At 46.4% G+C, this 19,575-nt stretch overlaps 1 protein-coding gene across 3 annotated transcripts in view; it reads right to left on the bottom strand.

Annotated features, from left to right (window-relative positions):
- HEXA (hexosaminidase subunit alpha) overlaps window positions 1-19,016 on the bottom strand; it is a 28,833-nt gene extending 9,817 nt beyond the window's left edge. The window contains exons 1-3 of one of the 3 annotated variants that reach the window (XM_008151376.3): window positions 18,715-19,016; window positions 1,001-1,093; window positions 34-99 (exon numbers count right to left, since the gene is read on the bottom strand). In XM_008151376.3, the coding sequence (XP_008149598.1) occupies window positions 34-99; window positions 1,001-1,093; window positions 18,715-18,967 (412 nt within the window). In that variant the 5' untranslated portion in view covers window positions 18,968-19,016. Of the gene's footprint in view, window positions 1-33; window positions 100-1,000; window positions 1,094-3,357; window positions 3,410-18,714 lie in introns of those variants that run through there. The other 2 variants (XM_054725140.1, XM_054725138.1) reach the window with 2 other exon arrangements.
- Window positions 19,017-19,575: the final 559 nt, after the last annotated feature.

The following is a 19,575-nucleotide window of genomic DNA, read 5'->3' as shown; positions in this document are numbered from 1 at the left end:
GTCTCTCCCCCAGCATCAGCTCCACCGTGTTACCTCGAAGAGCTCCCCAGACGGTCTCAGACAGAAGGAAACACTGCTCATTGTTTACGGTCAGGGTGTCTGGAATGACAGAAATGACCCGACGTGGTTAAAGATTTCTACTCTCAGATTACATACCACACGTTCTGTATTAAAAGACAACAGCAAGATCACTTTCTTTTTCTTTCAAAGAGGAGACATCCCCAGAGCAGGGCAATTGCAAGGCGGCCAGGCCTGAGGCCAGAGTGGAGGGGTGGTTACTTGGGGCTCTGCAGGCCCTAGGAGATGACACAGGACGAGGGTCAGGCTACAGCAGAGTCCTCTACAAGCCACCACCTGCTTGTGGGTCAGTTTCTCCCCCAAAAAACATGAACTCCTGCCATCCTTTAGCTGGAAGTATGAAGTCTCCTGGTGGCAAAGGAACAGCGATGCTGGGGAAGGAACAGTGATGTTCGGAGGGTGAGTGCAGGTTCTGATGTTCACAAAGACTTTGTAACCACCCTCCTTTCTCCAAGCTTCAGCTACCTCATCCAGAGTGTGAGGAAGAAGCCAAGACTTGAATTTCACTTTGGAGACTGAGAAGTGCCCAAATGCTGCTGACCAGGAAAGACAGGTAGTTACAGGACTCGACCTCATCTCAATTCAAATGACCAAGTCCTCCTCTTTTCTGTGTGAGATCTCTTAGACAATATCAGCAAAGTATACACATATTCCTAGAATGGCAAAAGAATTATGCTCAGTCTCGAAGGTAGGCGTACTCTGGGACTCAGTTAACAGCCAGTGTGACAGTCCAGTCAGCCTGCAGGCACTGGGTAGAGGGCACAGGAAAAGCTCACCGTGTATGGCTCTTGGCATTTAGTGGCCCTTAGTCCCCACAGTCATGGATGGCTCCGGGCCTAGCCTCAGCAACTCGAGCCAGGCCACCCAGAGCTCCGGCTCCAGACAAGTGCTTGCTCTTCCAGAACGGGAACAGGGTACTTACAATTCTCTACTGACTCCAAAGAAGGAAGCTGGTCGCATCCAGGAGTGACCACCAGGATAACCAGTGACTCCTTCTCCAAAGTATGCTGTTCTCCTGCAAGGACAGTGTCAACTTCATGTGGCTGACCTGCTACCTGAGGCAGCAGGCAAAACCAGACCCCAAAGGAGGGTCCCTAGCTCTAGTCCCTTCAGTTTGCCGGCCTGTGGCCAGAGGGGAGGCAGGGCAGGGCATGCACCCCTGGCACATGCGCTGCCTGGTCATCTGTGCAGCTTTTTCACTTTGGCTGTGCCCCCCTCTCACTATGTCTGAATGATCTAGTCAGCCCTCTGTAACCGGGACTGTATATTTCTGGCTGGACACAGTCCAAATACACATTTTTAAGGCCCTAGCAACTGCTTTGAAACTAGAGGCAGCTCTAGAGCACTGCCACTCAAAGTGTGGTCTGCGGGTTAGCTGCTGATCCGCACACCGTGTTACTGGTTGGTCACCAGACAAGAAGCTTATATGATGCCAGATGTAAGTCAATTATGTCAGAACAAACACACTGCTAGTTCCAACATTTTTTTCACAGCAAGGTCTTGATGAAGGGAACAGTTTCACATTCTGGTATGTATGCTTCCCATCGCATTGCAGACTGGCACTTGAGGTAGCACTGCTCTTGAAGGCTCCAAATGAAGACTTTCCAACCTTGTAACATGGGAGCTAATGTGAGCAGATGAAGACAGGGCATCTCCTATGCGAAGGAGGCCTGAGACGATCCAGCTGGTGTCCTAGCAAAGGCGTATGGTCATCAGCCCATTCTGCTTCCTTCCCTCCTCTTCTCTATCCGGGTTCTTTCCCATCAGTGAGCCCAACAGGCTATCACAGAGTCTTACAAACCCCGTACACAGTGAAAAAAAGACAAGATACCAATGCTGTCTCTTCTCGCCCTCCCACTAGCTCTTCTCTGTGACCGTCAGGGCAGCTGCGATTGTACTGTCCCAAGCCTGAGCCTCAACCAGTGAACTGCCACCGTCCAAAATGGAAACCATCCTTGCATCTACAGAGGCTTATGTCATACAAAGGGTCAATGATCCCTCTCTCTCTCTCTCTCTCTCTCTCTCTCTCTCTCTCTCTCTCTCTCTCTCTCTCTCTCTTTCTCTCTCTCTCTCTCCTTTCTGGAGCCACATGCATTGGCCCTGGCTCCACAGTATCTATGATTCCTATGGGGCTACAAAGTCAGGGACAGAATGGCCTGGCAGAAGGCAGGGAGAGAGAATCCAGAACCAAGTTGGAATAGCAAATGTTATTTGTCTCTAGGCAGAAGGAACCTAAGAGCCTTGAACCATCTCAAGGAAAGCTTGCTCACCCCTCCAGAGTATGACTCCCCGGCTGCATCTGAGCTCTCTGGTCTGCCAAGAAGGAACAATAAGGGCCCTTTCCAACTATCCTGAACAAAAAGATTCTTTTCCCTCCCAATGAACAGCCTGTATCCTCACTTTAATACCTACCTAACCTCTGCGGGGAAAAGGAATTTGAGGTTACTCTGGGCCAGGCCAACTCACAACTCCATTTTAAATCCTAAAAACTCAACCCATAAACACAGAAGGACAATCAGGCTTTCAGGGCCGGGATCAATCTCAAAGGAGGACTCAACTGAGAGGTGGTAGTGAAGAAACTATAAAAGAATATCCCTCCTTGTACTATGCCTTCATCCTGTACCTCCTTGAGTCCACTCGGTCACATATCTCAGAGCCTCAATATCACTATGTGGAGAGTGCATCCGCATATCTACCCAGGCAGCCTTCCCAAAGAGGGCAAAGTCATTAGCTTTAGTATTAATCCTCTGGCTCTCACTCAAACTATCCAACAGGAGAAATCACAAATAATCTGTATGCGACTGCCATGGTCCCTGTCCCAGGGACAAGAGAGACTGTACAAACACCAAGTTTATCTGAATTATTACTTGAAGACAAGAAAACAACTAATTTTTGTTGTTGTTGCTCTATCTTATTTTTCTAAAACACATCTGCACTCTACTCTCTAAATGCATAGTCATTCAGGAAGAGGGTCACAGATTCCTTTGAAGATCTAATGAAAATTAAGGGCTCATCCCTCCATTCATGCCACTAATCTCATGGTAAAGAATCCCTGTCCTAAGTGCCCTCAGTGACTCATCTGGGTTTGGGCTGCTGCTTAAACAAGCTGAGGGGGGAAATCTGGGGGAGATGGTGGTGTGAGAGCTGCAAAACAGGAGGGACACTGGTCACTTTAAAAGGAAGTAAATAGAGTATCATTGTGGTTTTCCACCTCCAACTTGCTATTCCGAGAGAAGAAAATAGGCAGGGAATAGGCTAGCCACCTCTACACATACCCACCAGACTGCACAGAGAAGCACCCAAGTGTGGGAGGCATAGGACAGGAAACAGCCCGTCAGCAGCAATCTCATGGGCACATTCACAGTAAGCCCAGAGGGGACAGCAGGAAATCCTGAAGCCTCAAGAGCTCAGGAAGCAGCCTGGAAAACAGAACAAGGAGCTGGGAAATCAGGAAAGGTTAGGTTCTGGTTCTGGTTCTATTGGTGCCAGGCTGAGTGGATCTCAGGCTCCCATTTCCTCCCATGGAAACAATGACAGGGCGAGACCACATCATGTCTTCCAGGCCTCATTTCATGATGTAAGAAATATGGCGAGCCCCTCAAGTCGGGGGTCCTGGTAGAACACAAAACATACTCAGGAGCCAGGCAGCAGGCAAAATCTTTACTTCTACATAGAAGGGTGCGCACACATGGTCTGGGAGCCCACACACACCGAGCAGGTGGTCTGCTCAGGATTTATAACCCCTGACGCATGTGATCTGTCTCTTGCTCTTGATTGGAGCTCAGGCGCACAGTCTTTTGCAATTGGCTAATCCAAAGGGAGGGGTTGGCCTTTGCTGTTTCAAGATGGAGACCCCAGGGGAGTTGCAAGCCATGCGGCCAACATAGTGTCTGCCAAGTCACGCAGTCCAAAATGGCGGCTGTCTAAACTGTTCTTTGACAGAAAAGATGACTTGTTTATTCTCACAACTAGAGGCACGGGGTGGGGGTGTCCCTCAGCCCAGCCTGCACCCTCTCCAATCTGGGACCCCTCGAGGGATTGTCTGACTGCCTGTTTAGCTGGGATCGGGCCTAAACGGGCAGTCGGACATCCCTCTCATAATCCAGGACTGCTGGCTCCCAACTGTTCACCAGCCTGCCTTCCTGATTGCCCCTAACCGCTTCTGCCTGCCAGCCTGATCACCCCCTAACCACTCCCCTGCCAGCCTGAATGATGCCTAACTGCTCCCCTGCCAGCCTGTTTGCCCCTAACTGCCCTCCCCTGCAGGCCTGGTCACCCCTAACTGCCCTCCCCTGCAGGCCTGGTTGCCCCCAACTTCCCTCCTCTGCCGGCTTGGTCACCCCTGCCAGCCTGATTGATGCCTAACTGCTCCCTTGCCAGCCTGTTTGCCCCTAACTGCCCTCCCCTGCAGGCCTGGTCACCCCTAACTGCCCTCCCCTGCAGGCTTGATTGCCCCCAACTGCCCTCCCTTGCAGGCCTGGTCCCTCCCAACTGCCCTCCCCTGCTGGCCTGATCACCCACAACTGCCCTCCCTTGCAGGCCTGGTCCCTCCCCACTGCCCTCCCCTGCTGGCCATCTTGTGGTGGCCATCTTGTGTCCACATGGGGGCAGCCGTAGAAAGCGGTTATAGGGTTAAGCCTCGGACTGACCTGCTGGCAAAGTCGCAAACAAGTCCCAGCTTGGGGGGCATGGTTCTCTAAGCAGAATTAAGCTTGATCTTGTAACTGCTCCCTAGATCTTTCCTGGGTAGCTAGTGGGCTGTGGGAAGGGCAGCAAGTGCTGCCAAAACAAGTGAAACTTACAAGGACATTGTAAATTACCTTGTTTGCCCCTGACTATAAATAAAGCCTCAGCTTTGCAGTCTGGATCTGTTCTGTGGCCTCAGCCAGGCACAGAAGATCCACCTAGACCCAGCCTTTTCTCTTTGTCTATCATTTCTCCATCCTTCACCACCTCCCTCAGGCTCGCCGAACCCTTGGCTGTGCTGGCGTGGCACAGGCAGCCATCTTGTGTGTTGGAGTGATGGTCAATTTGCATATTACTCTTTTATTAGATAGGATAGAGGCCTGGTGCATGGGTGGGGGCCGGCTGGTTTGCCCTGAAGGATGTCCCAGATCAGGGTGGGGGTTCCCTTGGGGCGTGGGGTGGTCTGGGCGAGGGTCCTGTGGTGGTTTGCAGGCTGGCCATGCCCTCTGGCAACCCAAGTGGAGGCCCTAGTATCTGGGATTTATTTACCTTCTACAATTGAAACTTTGTAGCCTGGAGCGGAGCCAAGCCTTCTGCTTGCTCCTTGGCAGCAGCCATTTCTGTTGGGATTTATGTATCTTCTATAATTGAAACTTTGTAGCCTTAAGCGGAGGCCTGGGCCATCCAGGGTGTGTGGAAAGCTTGGCTTCCTCCATTGCCGGGGGCAACCCTAGCCTCCAGCTCTTTCGTGCTCCGTGGCTGCTGCCATTTCTGTTTGGATTTATGTATCTTCTATCATTGAAACTTTGTAGCCTTGAGTGGAGGCTTAGGCCGGCAAGGGCAGGCGGAAAGCTTGGCTTTCTCCATTGCCGGGGAAACCCAAGCCTCCCTCCTGCTCTCTGTAGCTGTAGCCATCTTGGTTGGATTTATTTGCATATTTGCTCCTGATTGGCTGGTGGGCATGGCTTGTGGGCATGGCTTGTGGGTGTAGCGGAGTGATGGTTAATTTGCCCTCAGGACAATGAGGTTCTGGCCCTCATCAAATAATCTCAGGAACAGCCCTGACCAGTTTGGCTCAGTGGATAGAGCGTCGGCCTGCGGACTGAAGGGTCCCAGGTTCGATTCCGGTCAAGGGCATGTACCTTGGTCGCGGGCACATCCCCAGTAGGAGGTGTGCAGGAGGCGGCTGATCGATGTTTCTCTCATCGATGTTTCTAACTGTCTATCCCTCTCCCTTCCTCTCTGTAAAAAATCAATAAAATATATTTTAAAAAAAAATAATCTCAGGAACAAAGCCTCTGTCTGTTGACCACAGAGACAGAGTTTTGGCCACACTAGAGATACCATCTAGACCTCAGTTGTGTTTCAGCACCAGGCCCAGAAAAGCAGCAAGGCCAACACGGGTGGCCATCACGGCTGACAGCAGGATCAGCTGTGATGACTAATGACCCCCTGTCCTGGTACTGACCAATCAGTGGAGACCATGACCCTAAAAGAACACACCTAGAAAAACTGATGAATATTCCCTTGAGATCCTCCCTTGAGACTCTGCCTACAATTCTTGCCTTTATTTTTTTTAAAATATATATTTTATTGATTTTTTACAGAGAGGAAGGGAGAGGGATAGAGTTAGAGATATTGATGAGAGAGAAACATCGATCAGCTGCCTCCTGCACACCCTCTACTGGGGATGTGCCTGCAACCAAGGTACATGCCCTTGACAGGAATCGAACCTGGGACCCTTCAGTCCCCAAGCCGATGCTCTATCCACTGAGTGAAACCAGTTAGAGCCAATCCCTGCCTTTAAAACCCTTCAGATTAAGAACCCAGCATTGCCTTGGCCAGTATTGCTCAGTTGTTAGAGGGTCAGCCTGCTCATCCAAGGGTCACAGATTCAGTTCCTGGTCAATGTTTCTCTATCTCCCCCTCCTCCTTCTCCTCTTTCTCCCCCCCACCTTTTTTTTTTTTTTTTTTACCTCTCTACTCTCTTTGAAATTTAATGGGGGAAAAAATATCCTCAGATAAAAAAATAAAAAAAAAAGAACCCACCATGTCTTTCTCCACCCCCTTCTTTCCCCAACATTCTGTTCCCCTCTCTCCCTCTCTCGATCCCATCTGCCTTTCCTCCCCCTTTCTTCCCTCAAGGTGTATACCTTTGCTTTCTTTCTCCTAGGTCCAAGGGCCCTTCTTTTGCCTCTGTAATTTGTTTCCTGAGCCCATGGACCTCACTTCTTCCACAGCTCACTTCTACTTCTGTGACTTTCTAAATAAACTTTTGCTTATATTTGAGTCTTGGCCTTGAATTCTTTCTTAGCCAAAACTCAAGGACTGTGGTCTAACATCTGGCGTCATTCACTATTAACAATACAACTTTCAAGTCCATAGCTTGATCACCACCTCTGTTACTCTCAGAGGACAATTAGAAGAACTCTCATCCATCCCTACCTTCCTCTCTCCTCCCTGACAAAAATATCTACCGTATTTTCTGGCGTATAAGACGACTTTTTAACCCAGGAAAATCTATACGCCCAGTTGTCTTATACGCCGGAAAATACGGTACAACACACACTTGGTCTTCACCTTCTCCTCTTCCTACCCTGGTAGAAGGGATTTCCTTTCACCTGCACTCTAGATTTCTCCTTAGGCTCCTCTTGTATAAATTATTTCCCTTTCCCCCCAAAATCTTCACATTATTTCTTTCGGGTGATTCTTTCCCATTAGCATTAAAATATTTGCAAGTCTCAACTGTATGTCATCTCAGTCACTCTTTCACTTGCCATTCAGTCACAAAGAAACTCTGGAGGAAATGTAGCCTGAACAGTGAGGTGCTGACAAAGTCAGACAGATCTGGGTGGAAGTCGTGGTTTTACATTTTGTTCTAGCTGTGGGACCATGGGCAAGTAATTTTTCCTCTCTGAGCTATAGTTTCCTCATATGTAAAATGGGGATTGTAGCAATGCCTACTTTAGTGGGCTGTTGGGAAGATTAAAAGAGTGCATGTAAAGTGCTTAGCTCAGTGTCTAGTACATGATAAGTGCTCATGGAGATGGCCATCCTAAGTCTTCTTTTTGTAGCCACTTCCTGGCATCCTATCTACTCCTCAGTCTACTATAATCTGGCTTCCTTCCACCACTAGTGTGAAAATGCCTTAACCAAGGTACTGTGATTCTGTGACTAAATCCATTTTTCAATTCATTCATTCATTTAACAGTTATTTATTGAGTGTATATGTGCCAGGTTGTTCTAAGTGCTGGGGATAGTGCAGTGACCAAAACAACAAAAATCCCTATTGTCATAGAACTAATATTTTAGTAACCATTCACTCCCTCTGAGGTCTCATGGCAGCATCAAGCATCCCAGACCTTCTTAAAACTAAACTCCCTTGGCTTGGGAAACACTGCTCTCTCTTCGTTTTCCTTCTAACTTCTTGAATAAGCTTCATCATTCTTCTTTTTTTCACCAATGTCTATGTGCTGGTGTTCCCCAAGTCACACACTATACTCTTTTCTCCTCACTTATGCTCTCCCTGGACAATCCCATCCACTCCCACGTAGGCTGATGACTCTTAAACCTTACTTTCTATGCCAAACCTCCTGAAGCTCTAGACTCATACACCTCTGCTCAAATGTCTCAAAAGCACCTTGAAGCTTAAATACAGAACTGAATCAACTCTTCATTCCTTTTCTTGGATGATCATCTCAGTTTGATAACAGCACCATCTATTAAATCAATAGATCATAAACCCAGACCATAAACCTCCTCCTCCTCCTCCCACCTTTTTAAGTAGCTCTCAAGTTAATTCATTCAATATTTACTGTATGTTTACTATGTGTCAAACACTGTGCTAAGCACTGAGATTACAACAGTGGAAAAGAAAAATCCAATTAAGTCTTATAACTACAAATCCTTATTATCACAACATCATCATCATCTTCCCACTTCCATTGGTCAATGCCTTAATTCAGCCTCTCATAAATTCTCACCTGGATGACTATAAAAAAAATCTCCCAGGTGGTCTCTCCCTGCCTCCATATATATATACCCCATTTCAATCTACTATCCTTTGTGACCTTTTAATATGAAAATCAGATTATGACAATCTCTGCTCAAAGTCCTCCAATGGCTCCCATAGCGTTCAGGATAAAGTCCAGAATCCACTGGATGACAATAAACTCCAGCCGTGTCTTTTCCTGTTGTAGAAACTCTGTATAGAAACTCTCACAGTAGCACAATGAACTCTTTACAGAACCCTGAATACCCCCAATTTTCTCCATACTTTTCTTTGCACACATTGCTTCTTCCAAGTGAAACAAATTTGCATTGTTCCACATCTCACCTGATTAAGAAACAGCGCTGGGTTTCCTTTTATAAAGCTTTGCTATTAGGCCCCCACCCTATCCTAAGAAACCTCCCTATGTGATCATGAATCAATACATACACACATCTTCCATGACATTTATATTAATATACATTTATCTTAATATACGCTGTTTGTCCATTTCCTCACTGAGGCTGTGAGTTCCTCAACAGCAGGGACTAATCTCAGTGTCTTTGTATTCCCAGCACCTGACACAATAAATATTTCCTGAAAATAATGAATGATGCTAGAATTTAAAAATGCATACTTAATGTTATATATGCATAATGATTAGGCTACATGATAATCAGGTATAAATGACAACAGTTAATGTAGAGATTACTTTTATACACCCAAACCTAGTATTTTGGGGACTGGGGTGGGAGATGGTAAGAAGATATACAGGCATACAGAAAGTACCTTTTTAGACACTTCTCTGAAAAGGGGTCCATACATCTAAAGATTCATGACTTTTCACTTTTCTAGACAGGACAACTCATTGCTACATTAAGGTATCAAGAAACTCTGTCTTTACCTCAATGCACAATAGCCTCTCCCTCCACCAGCCCTTCTCCGCCCTCAATCAAAACATTTCTATCATATTGATGTGTTTAATTCACAGAATCTTAGCAGCATGGAGAAAACACATTCATTTTGGTTAAAAATTGGCATTTGGTTTGGTTTCTGGAGCGGAAACTAGGAAAGTCAACCCAGCCTTTGGCACCTTCCCACTCTTCCAGGGCTACCCTGCCCTACATCTCCTTGTACTTGCCTGGGTTGGTGCCAATGTTATTGGTTCTCCACGCACACTCTGTTCCCCTCCCCCAACTCCTTTATATACGTAACATCCAGGCTTCCTTTCCAGATACTCAACCTAATAAAAACCCTTGAAATAATTCATTTCCCACTCATTTTTTCATTCCAACCAAAATATACTGAGCACTTACTGTGCATCAGGAACTGTGCTAGGTGCTGGGCCGTTAAAAAGAAAAACAAGCCCTGGTCCCTGCCCTTGGGGAGCTCACAGACTCGTGGGAGAGACAAATACAAACAACAATTACAAAACGGTGCGATAAGGACTGCTGTAGATATCACAGCTAGCTCCAAAAAGGGAAGCAGGCTTAACCTTGGAGGGAACGTCTGACCAGGAACCTTGAACCCCAAGGTGGTGTTTGCCAGGCCATCAAGAGGGGATGAGGAACTCCAAAGCCTGGGAAGCAGTTAGTGCAAAAGTACACTGGCGTGGTTGGGGAAAAAGGCAAGGCCACCCTGTCAAACTTCTTATCCCAGTAAAGCAGGAGTCTGAGAAACCAGCTGCCCTGAGCTCGGAGCCCCTCCATAGTGCTGCTGAATTCAGTTTGGACCATGGTGCATCCTCCCGCGTCCCAAGATTGTGCATCCTCCAGAGACGTCTAATTACTACTCAGAAGTGCAGCTGGTCCAGACCACAGATGAATCTTGGATGCTCTTCCTTCCATCTTCTTTTGTAAAAGTTGTAGTTAAAAGTTTTCTTTTTCCCTCTACTTTTAAAAGATGTATTCTCCTCCTCTTCCCCTATGACCCCATTGAAAACATCTCCCTGTAATTATACATTCCAGGAGATAACCTGGTTAACATTTTGCAGTCTTTCAATTTTTGAAAAGACATAGATTATTAATTTTTAAAACAAAAAGAGAGCCTAATAGATATTAGTAACTTTTTTCCACTTACCAAAATGACCTGCAGATCTTTTTAATATCAACATATATAAAACTACATCATTTTTAGATGCTGAATAGAATCCCATTTTTGAGATATACTTTAAAGATTTAAAGTCCTGCCCTGACTGGTTTGGCTCAGTGGACAGGGCGTTGGCCTGCGGACTGAAGGGTCCCGGGTTCGATTCCGGTCAAGGGCATGTACCTTGGTTGCGGGCACATCCCTAGTAGGGGTTGTGCAGGAGGCAGCTGATGGATGTTTCTAACTCTCCATCCCTCTCCCTTCCTCTCTATAAAAAAATCAATAAAAATATTTAAAAAAAAGATTTAGAGTCCTAATTTCTTTCCTCTTTGTTGACATCTGGACATACTTCTAAGTTTTTGACACAATAAACAATATCTAGTAAATAGTTGTGTGTAGCCTTTTTAAAAAGTGGTTGTGAGATTTCTGTAGGAAAATTCCTAGAAGTGAAAATGTTAAGCCAAAGATATGAAATATTTTTGTTTTGATACTGCCAAATTACTCTTCCTAAATTACTGCACTGATTTACATCTGAACCAACATATGTGATCCCATCTCTTCACATCCTTCCAAAACTAGACTGTCTCAATGCTTTTTCATTAATGCCAGCCTGATAAACGTATCGTTTTAAAATTTGTATTTCTTTAATAATGAATAAATTTGAGCACTGCTTTGTATTTACTGTCCGTATTCTTTGTACTTTTTTTGGTTAATTTTATTTGATTGATTTGTAAAGGTCTTTCTAGATTTTAAACTTGTCTTCTAAAGTTACAAATATTCACTCTATTTTGACTTTTATTCTATCATTCATTCATTCATTCGTTCATTCATTCATTCATGTTCATTTTCACCTGAGGATATTTTTCCATTCATTTTCAGAGAGAATGGGAAGGAGGGAGAGAGGGAAGAGGAAAGACAAGGAGAAACATCAATGTGAGAGAGACACACAGATTGGTTGCCTCCCACCCGTGACCTAACCAGGGCCGGGGACAAACCCACAACCCAGGTAATCAAACCCAGGATCCTTCTGTGCACCGGCCAACACTCTATCACTGAGCCACACCGGCCAGGGCATGACTTTTATTTTTTAATCTTATGGGTTATTTGTTTTACTTTTATGCAGTGAAATCTGTTCATTTCTTCCTTTATGGTTTCCTTTATTTGCTGGCTTAGCAAGTCCTCCTCTACCCTTAGGAGTATATGAATAGTCTCCTTTATTTCCTTCTAATATTTTTATGGCATACCTTTTATCTTTAGATCTTTAACCTACCTGGAATTTCTTTTTGTGATTGATATGAGGTAAAGATTTAATTTTTTTCCAAATGGATAATAGGCAATCCCTACCCATTTATTGACTAATCTATCTTTTCACCTTTAATTGGACATTCATTCTGTATCACATATTAAGTTTTCATGTATATATGAACTCTTACTTATTTCTGGAACTTATTTTCTTGGCAAACTTACAGGCAGGGAAGTCATATTTCTATCACCTTTTGTCACTCTGCCCAATATATAATTGCCTCTGCTCATTTTTGGACCCACACTCCCATTCCTGTCTAAGTGTTTGCTCTCCTCCACAAACCACCTGTACTACATGTCACCCGCTCCTCAGTCTTTTCTACTTCCTCCTTAATGGAAGTTGGCTCTCCTAGGAATGCTACCATTCCTACAAGTCATTCTGAGATGGCTCCTTCTCACATCCTCAGGTTGGGATCTGGGGTTGCTGTCAGGCCCTCTAGCATCAAGTAAAAACAAAATAAAAACACACCTGACTGGTGTGGCTCAGTAGTTGAGCATCGACCTACGAACCAGGAGGTGACGGTTCAATTCCGGGTTTGGGCACATGCCTGGGTTTTGGGTTCAATCCCCAGTAGAGGGTGTGCAGGAGGCAGCCGATCAATGATTCTCTCTCATCATTGATGTTTCTATATCTCCCTCTCCCTTCCTTTTTGAAATCAATAATATATGTTAAAAAAAAAATGCTCTTCTGTGGCTCATGCCATCCAGCTGTAAAATCTTGGGCCTCTTCTTGTCACAACAGTCTGCAACTTCCTGGTTACTTCTTTATTTACCCAAGACTTTGGATCTTCCTCCCCATCCTAAAGCTTGCTATTATCCCAGATGATTTTACTACTCAAGAAGAAGAACTAACCCACATTCTGGCTTAGCAGTTATCCAACACCTTTTTCCTCCTTACCCCCACCCCACATGGTCACCTTTTGGAAATTCTTGTGCCCTGGGAGTGCTCCAACTCATTCTCTCAAGCTTCAGTTCCATGTAGCTGTTTGCTAGAAACTAGACACTTCACACTTAACAGGTCCAAAATCAAACTCACTTTTTATTCTTCTCACCCCACTTCTCACCTCTTAATCAGTATCTGTCTCTTTTCATTCCATCCTCCCTCCCTTCCCTTCCTGTTGTTTTCCATATCTTTGTAAATGGCAGCAGAAGACATTCAAATTGCTACATCATAAATCTGGAGTGTTTCTCAGATGATTTGGGTCTACTTCTCTAGCTTCAGAAATTGCTGGCTCACCCTGGAACTGTTTGCTTCAACCATACTGACCTCGAGTTCCTTTAATATGGCATGAAAGCTTCTTTCCTGGAGGCTTTTCCCACATGCAGTTCTTTTTATGTGGATTACTACCTCCATCTCCACCAACTCCTACTTTCAGATCTCATTAGACAGATCTTTATGGAAGCCTCTCAAAATGTACCTACAAATGCCCACACACTTGGTTCAGGTGCTCCCAAAGCACATTATACTTCAATTACCAGCAAAAATCACACTTCTTTGTATGCCTGAATTCCCACTCCCAGAGACTGTGAATTCTTTAAGGATGGGGGCAGTTCAATCAATATTCTTTGCACCAGAGCTACTGACAAACTATAGTTGCTTAAAATCCTACTGGTACTAAAAACTATAGTTGCTTACAATCCTAATGGATGGAAGGAAAGAAGCCAGCCAGAAATACTCCTGGAATATTGATCATGATGGGCCAGGTATCAAAATACTCATAGCCTGAGTGCTAGTGATTAAATAATTAGATGTTAGAAGTGTGATTCAAATCTCTAATTGGTAAAATACTTGATGAAGATACTTATGAGTTGATTACCCCACGACTGCACAGTAAAAAGAGCACAATATCTGTAGTCAGACAGGCCTGACTGGAATTTTTGCTCCACTACTGCCAGCTGTGTAACCCTGGACCTATCATTTAGCCTCTGTGAGTTTCAGTTTTGAAGTTGGAGATAATACCAATCTCACAGAATTGTTATGAAGGGCATAATATACAGCAAGTGCCAAACATTCAATAAATGCTAGTTTCTTTCCATTTTCTACTTCCATTTTCCCCGTAAGTCAGGGACTGGGGGCCTTGTGGGATAACCATACCATTAGCAGCAACTTCCCCAGGAGTGTTTCATGAACTTCTTTCAGAAGCCTGAAGGCTCCATGGCTGTGTGATGCCACCTTGTATGACAAACATATAAGGGGAACATAAGCTTGGTACTCTGAATCTGCCTCAAACTAGGACTGTGGCCCCAATCAAAAGATCAAAGCTACTAATGTGGGATCCCAGTACAAGTTACCATCAGAACAAAGTCAAACAGGACAGAATTTAAAAGTTTTCAGTGTACCTGGTAAGCCATTTCCCTTGTTCCCATTCTAAAGCTTTACAAAAGAAGGGGAGACTACTTACTGACACCTGAGCTGGCAAATGCCCAAATTCTACATCTGAGCACACATGTCCAAAGCAAAGAGCTCTACACTATAGCCAAACCCCAACCAACCTCAAGTGTGGCCACAATGACAGCACACCACTATTGGTGGAGATCAGGATAGAGTGCATGGCCAGGAAGCTTCCAGCGGTCACCAACCCGTGGTCCACAGACCACTGGTGATCCATGAGGTCTGAAAGGTTGGCGACTGCTGGTTAAGCAATAACTGCAGCTTAAAACAGAAGCAAAGGAAATGAAAGAGAGAAGTTCCTGACCCAATAACAGATCTTATTAGCTAGAACCAGGAATAGAGAAGAGAATTTCTCTATGACAATGAACTACAGACCATAAACCTTGAGGCAGATCACAGAAAACCATTCCACAAAAACCTACCTCACGTCCACAGACACAACCTCCTCTCCTCAGCTGACTTGCTGTCGGTGCCCCACAAAGTGGGAGAAAGGTCCTACTTACTCCAACTGGTTAAACCTCTTGATGGTGCACACTGACTCTACTCTTATCACTTATTTCCAGGGCCAGAAAGGGAAATTTACCAAAACGCAGAAACATATCAGTGACCTCCTTCATTTCTAAAAGAAGCATTGGTTAGGCAGTAAAACTTTCCTTTTGTATAATCAACAGGAAAAGGACTAGTTTTATGCCTTTAACAGGCTAATATATGGACAACAAGCCCCAGAAAGAGGCTGTACAGCTCTAAGAAAAAAAGAAAAAAAGCCTATACCTGCGATTAGAAACAAAAACAAACCAAAAAAAGAAGGTACTGACAGGCAAGACCCTACAATGCCCTGCTTCCCTCGTTTGGTGGGAGGAAGTGGGGTGAAAGGGCAGGAGGGACAACTAGGACTGACTTGTTATTTTTGTTTTATTTTACAATCACTGAGTTCTTCCTTCTACTTACATGGAAAGACATTCATCCCTATCTCCTTGTTATCTTCAGAAATGTTTGGAACATAAGCAGATTATTTTTTTAAACGCAGCAGTAGCTGCTTGGAAATTAGGCAGGTTGCCTGTGGGCACATCCTATATAATAAAAACCTAATATGCAAATCTACCGAACAGTGGAATGACCAGTAGCTATGACGTGCACTGATCACCAGGGGGCAGATGCTCAACACAGGAGCTGCCCCCCGCCCACAGGCCCCCGGCCAGCCAAGGCGGGTGCCAGCAGGGGGGCAGGGAGGGAGCCCAATTGCCCTGCCCTTGCCCCACAGATTGGTCCTGATCACCAGCCAGGCCTAGGGACCCTACCCGTGCACTAATTTCATGCACCGGGCCTCTAGTAGTTAAATAAGTGACTAGTAAACATTCTCTGCTGATTCCTGAATATGCTCCAGATCAAGTACTCCACTGTATACAGTCTTCAAGCAGAAAATACAAGGCAGGGGGAGCAACAATGGCTCAAGGAAATAAGACTTAATTTTTCACTAACCAGGTCCAGACTACCACACGCATCTTGATCAAGCAGAGCTCCCTGGGCTCAGTGCTATCCAGGGTTATCGAAAAAGCATTACAAACTAGTAGTAAAGAAAAAAAACAGGGAGAGGCTGATTGAGGCACAACAATTATTCTGCTCCTAAAAACTAGATCCTTCTACCTGTCTCCTTTCCAAATCTTATTATTTCTCCTCCTTTATGTGTCCCTCTATTCTCCTTCACAAGAAAAATAATTCTACTATAGAATTCTATGTTGTTTTCTTCCTCTTTTGCTTTTAAAAGAAGAAACTTAGTGGAAATCAAGTTAATCATTATTAACTTGGCCTTGTCCTTGTTATGGGAAAGGTTAAAGCGTACACAGCTACTAGTCCAATTAGAGTGGAGAAAACTAATCAGCATTATTCTTTCTCTCCAGCCATTAAATACTATGGCTTCAATCAACTAGTTTCAGGGAAAGCAAAGAAGACAGCAGGCAAATGACATAATCAGATTTAGCCACTTATCCTGAGAAATTAGGGCTTTATCAGCTCCATTAATCACCCAAAAAAGTATTTGGGCAACATTAGATGGGTGTCATCCCAAATGATCAGATCTTTGATTTGCAAACATGATGTGGCTTAATAACAAAACACAGAAATAGATATCTACAGCCTAAAATAACTCCATTTAACAGGTTTAACAATATGTAGCACACACTCTCCAGTTGACAGAAACACCCCTCAATGACAGGTAGCAAATCCTCAACATCTCCACAGATCACTTAGCAGCTGGAGGGCTATGGCTAACCCTTGAAGGTGAATTCAGAACAGAATGGAAACTCAGTACTAGACTTGTTTTTCAGAAAAGGGAAGTATGAATCTCACTGAATTCGAGGTTCAGATCAAAACCAGAAGTTGTGCTGCATTAAGAAAAACACTGGCCTACAACTACAAGGAAGTTATTTGGAGGAACGGGATGAAAAGCAGCTAGTTAAGATTTAACTTGCCTATGTTGTTTTCTTTACTAAAATCAGCCCCCAGGAGAAATATACCTTTGTTTGGGCCTTGTTGATGGTACTTTCCCCTCCATCAATTCCTACCCCCTCCCCAGAAATAGGATTATAGCTCAAGTCATCTGAAAGCCTCCCCAGAAAACTGTGTTTCAAAGGGAAGGCTCCATGGGAAGAACAACAGAGAAAGAAGTTACTCATATGTCTTTGGTAATGTTCATCCAAACCAGTTTTTATTATCTTTCAATGGATAAGAACTCCTCAACTAGCAGAGTAAATTCATTCACAAAAAGGTAATAATATGAAATAAACACTTTATTTAATTTCTTATCTGCCTCCAAATCTATTTCATTAGGAATTTACAGCATCCTACTGTCACATAACCATGGTTTCTATTTTCTTGATTAAACTGTAGCTCTACTGTAATGGAGGTAAAGGCTTAATTTAGAAGTACAGGATTATCCTAATTTATACAATAGTAGTAAACATCCTAATTACCACATTTTGAGCATTTTATAATACATTGTGTCCTTTTGCTTCATATTTCCCCACTTGGACTGCAAAGCTTGAACCTAGGTCTTCTACTTTTCTTATAACATCCATAGTGCCCACCACTGGGACAGGCACAAACAATTACATGACGGATCTATGTTTTTTTGCACAAGCCAGGCCCTAACTGTTCTATATAAAACTAAACATACTTTGAGTGCCAATCCTGTGTAAGGCATTCTAATATTTGTCACAAAGTAATGAGAGAAATACGTGTTATACCACACAACCATAGCAGGCCTTTTATCCTCCCAGCCTAATGCATTTCACCTTGAGGCCAAGACTCTGTCATTCTCTAACTGTCATCTGTTTAATTACAGGCTTTTAATTCTCTATCAAATGAAATTTTTGTGTGAAAGTAATTTAAGCACAGGTGAACTATCACTCAAAATGATGTTACCATATGGCCCAACCAAAATATGGTTTCCACTCGTAAACACCTACACTCACCACCAGAGAACTAGAGCCCAGATGTTCAGAACTCTAAATTTTATATGCATAAAATAGAATTTGATTCCTTCGTGTTGATGACTGCACTCATTAATTTGCTTTAAAATAATAATCCTCAAACACATTTCAGCAGCTGCCTTAAAGAAAATTGCTAACCCCTGCTAATTTTGATAAAGCCAATATCCAAAGCACTCCTGACTTTTCATTCAATCCCACTGTATCTCCACCCCGAGCCCCTGCCTCACCGCAGACAGCCCAGCCCCGGGGAGACCACCGCGCCCTCTGGGGCCGGCCGGGGCGCCTTCCTTCCGGCCCAGGGCGGTCCTCGCCGCACACGGGGGCGGTCGCCGCACACGGGGGCGGCCCGGGCCCATCCCACGGAGGTGCTCCGCGATTCCCCTCGTCTGCTGCGTCGGGCGCTGTCCTGCGCTTTTGCGCAGGTCGTACGTCCCTCCCGTTTTGTTCTACCAATTTCGGGTGTCAGCCGGGTGTCTGCCCGCTCCGGCCACAGCTCACGGGGACCCGGGACCTGGGCACTGGGAGGGATCCGCTCAGAGGCCTGCTGGCCCGGGGTGTCGGTGGGCCGGTACCGGACCGGACCGGGGCCTCAGCAGGCGTTCTGGGTGACACACGGCCGGAGGGGGGAGTCGGGGCGGTGAAGGGCACCGTGGACTGACCCGGGGCTGCGGCGGGGGCGGGGGCCGGCTCACCTGTGCGCGCAGGGCGCCGCCCGGACTCGGCCCCGAAGAGCAGGCGGCGGTAGCGCTGGAAGGCCTCGTCCAGGACGGAGCAGCCCGGCTGCGCGGCCGACCGGTCGTGGTAGCGGAACTGGAAGCGGCGCGGGGAGACGGGGTAGCGGCCGTCGGACGCCCGGACGGACTGGGGCCAGGGCCACAGGGCCGCGGCCGGCCCGGCGCACGCCGCCGCCAGCAGCAGCGGCAGCCAGAGCTCGGCGCCTGCCATGGGCCGCGGCGCCTCGGTCCCGCGGGCCGCCCGTGACGCCGTCCGCTGAGCGGCGCCCGCGTGACGCCCGGCGTGCCACGTGACCGGGTGCGGGCCCCCCCCCCCCCCCCCCCCCCCGCGGTCCGGTCCGAAGGTCCTGACGGGCCTTCCCGGCCGAATCCCGAGGGGAGTGCGCGTCCCGGGGAGCAGACGCGGGGTCGGAGCCGCAGTGCGATTGGGATGCCGGGGGCTGGGGCGGGCGGCGGGCGCGGCCCTCCCGGACCGGGGACCGGGGACCGGGGACGTCAGGTCTCCGTTAGGACAGGGGCTGCGTGTTCCCAGGGCCAGCCCGAGGGGCTGCATCCCCGCTCCTCGGCTCTTCTCCGCCGGCTGTGATCTCCGCGGAGCGGCCCCTCAGCTCCCTCCGGCCCGCACCCCCGGGGTCGCACGCCCCGCACCGCCGCCGTGGGAGCCGTGGACGGTCGGCTCCGTGTGGAGAATGCCGGCGGGAAGCCCGGGCCTGGCCCCACAGCAGCGTGCACAGAAGTCCAAGGCCCGGACCGGTTCTGTGTGCAACCGAAAACCACCCGATATCTGCATTCTAGAACCCTCACGTCCGGTAGTTGGAT

This window comes from Eptesicus fuscus, chromosome 2 (genome assembly GCF_027574615.1).
Source record: "Eptesicus fuscus isolate TK198812 chromosome 2, DD_ASM_mEF_20220401, whole genome shotgun sequence".
In the NCBI taxonomy this organism is placed as follows: domain Eukaryota; kingdom Metazoa; phylum Chordata; class Mammalia; order Chiroptera; family Vespertilionidae; genus Eptesicus; species Eptesicus fuscus.
The sequence above is the reverse complement of the archived record's forward strand: the minus strand, read 5'-3'. Positions and strand labels throughout refer to the sequence as shown.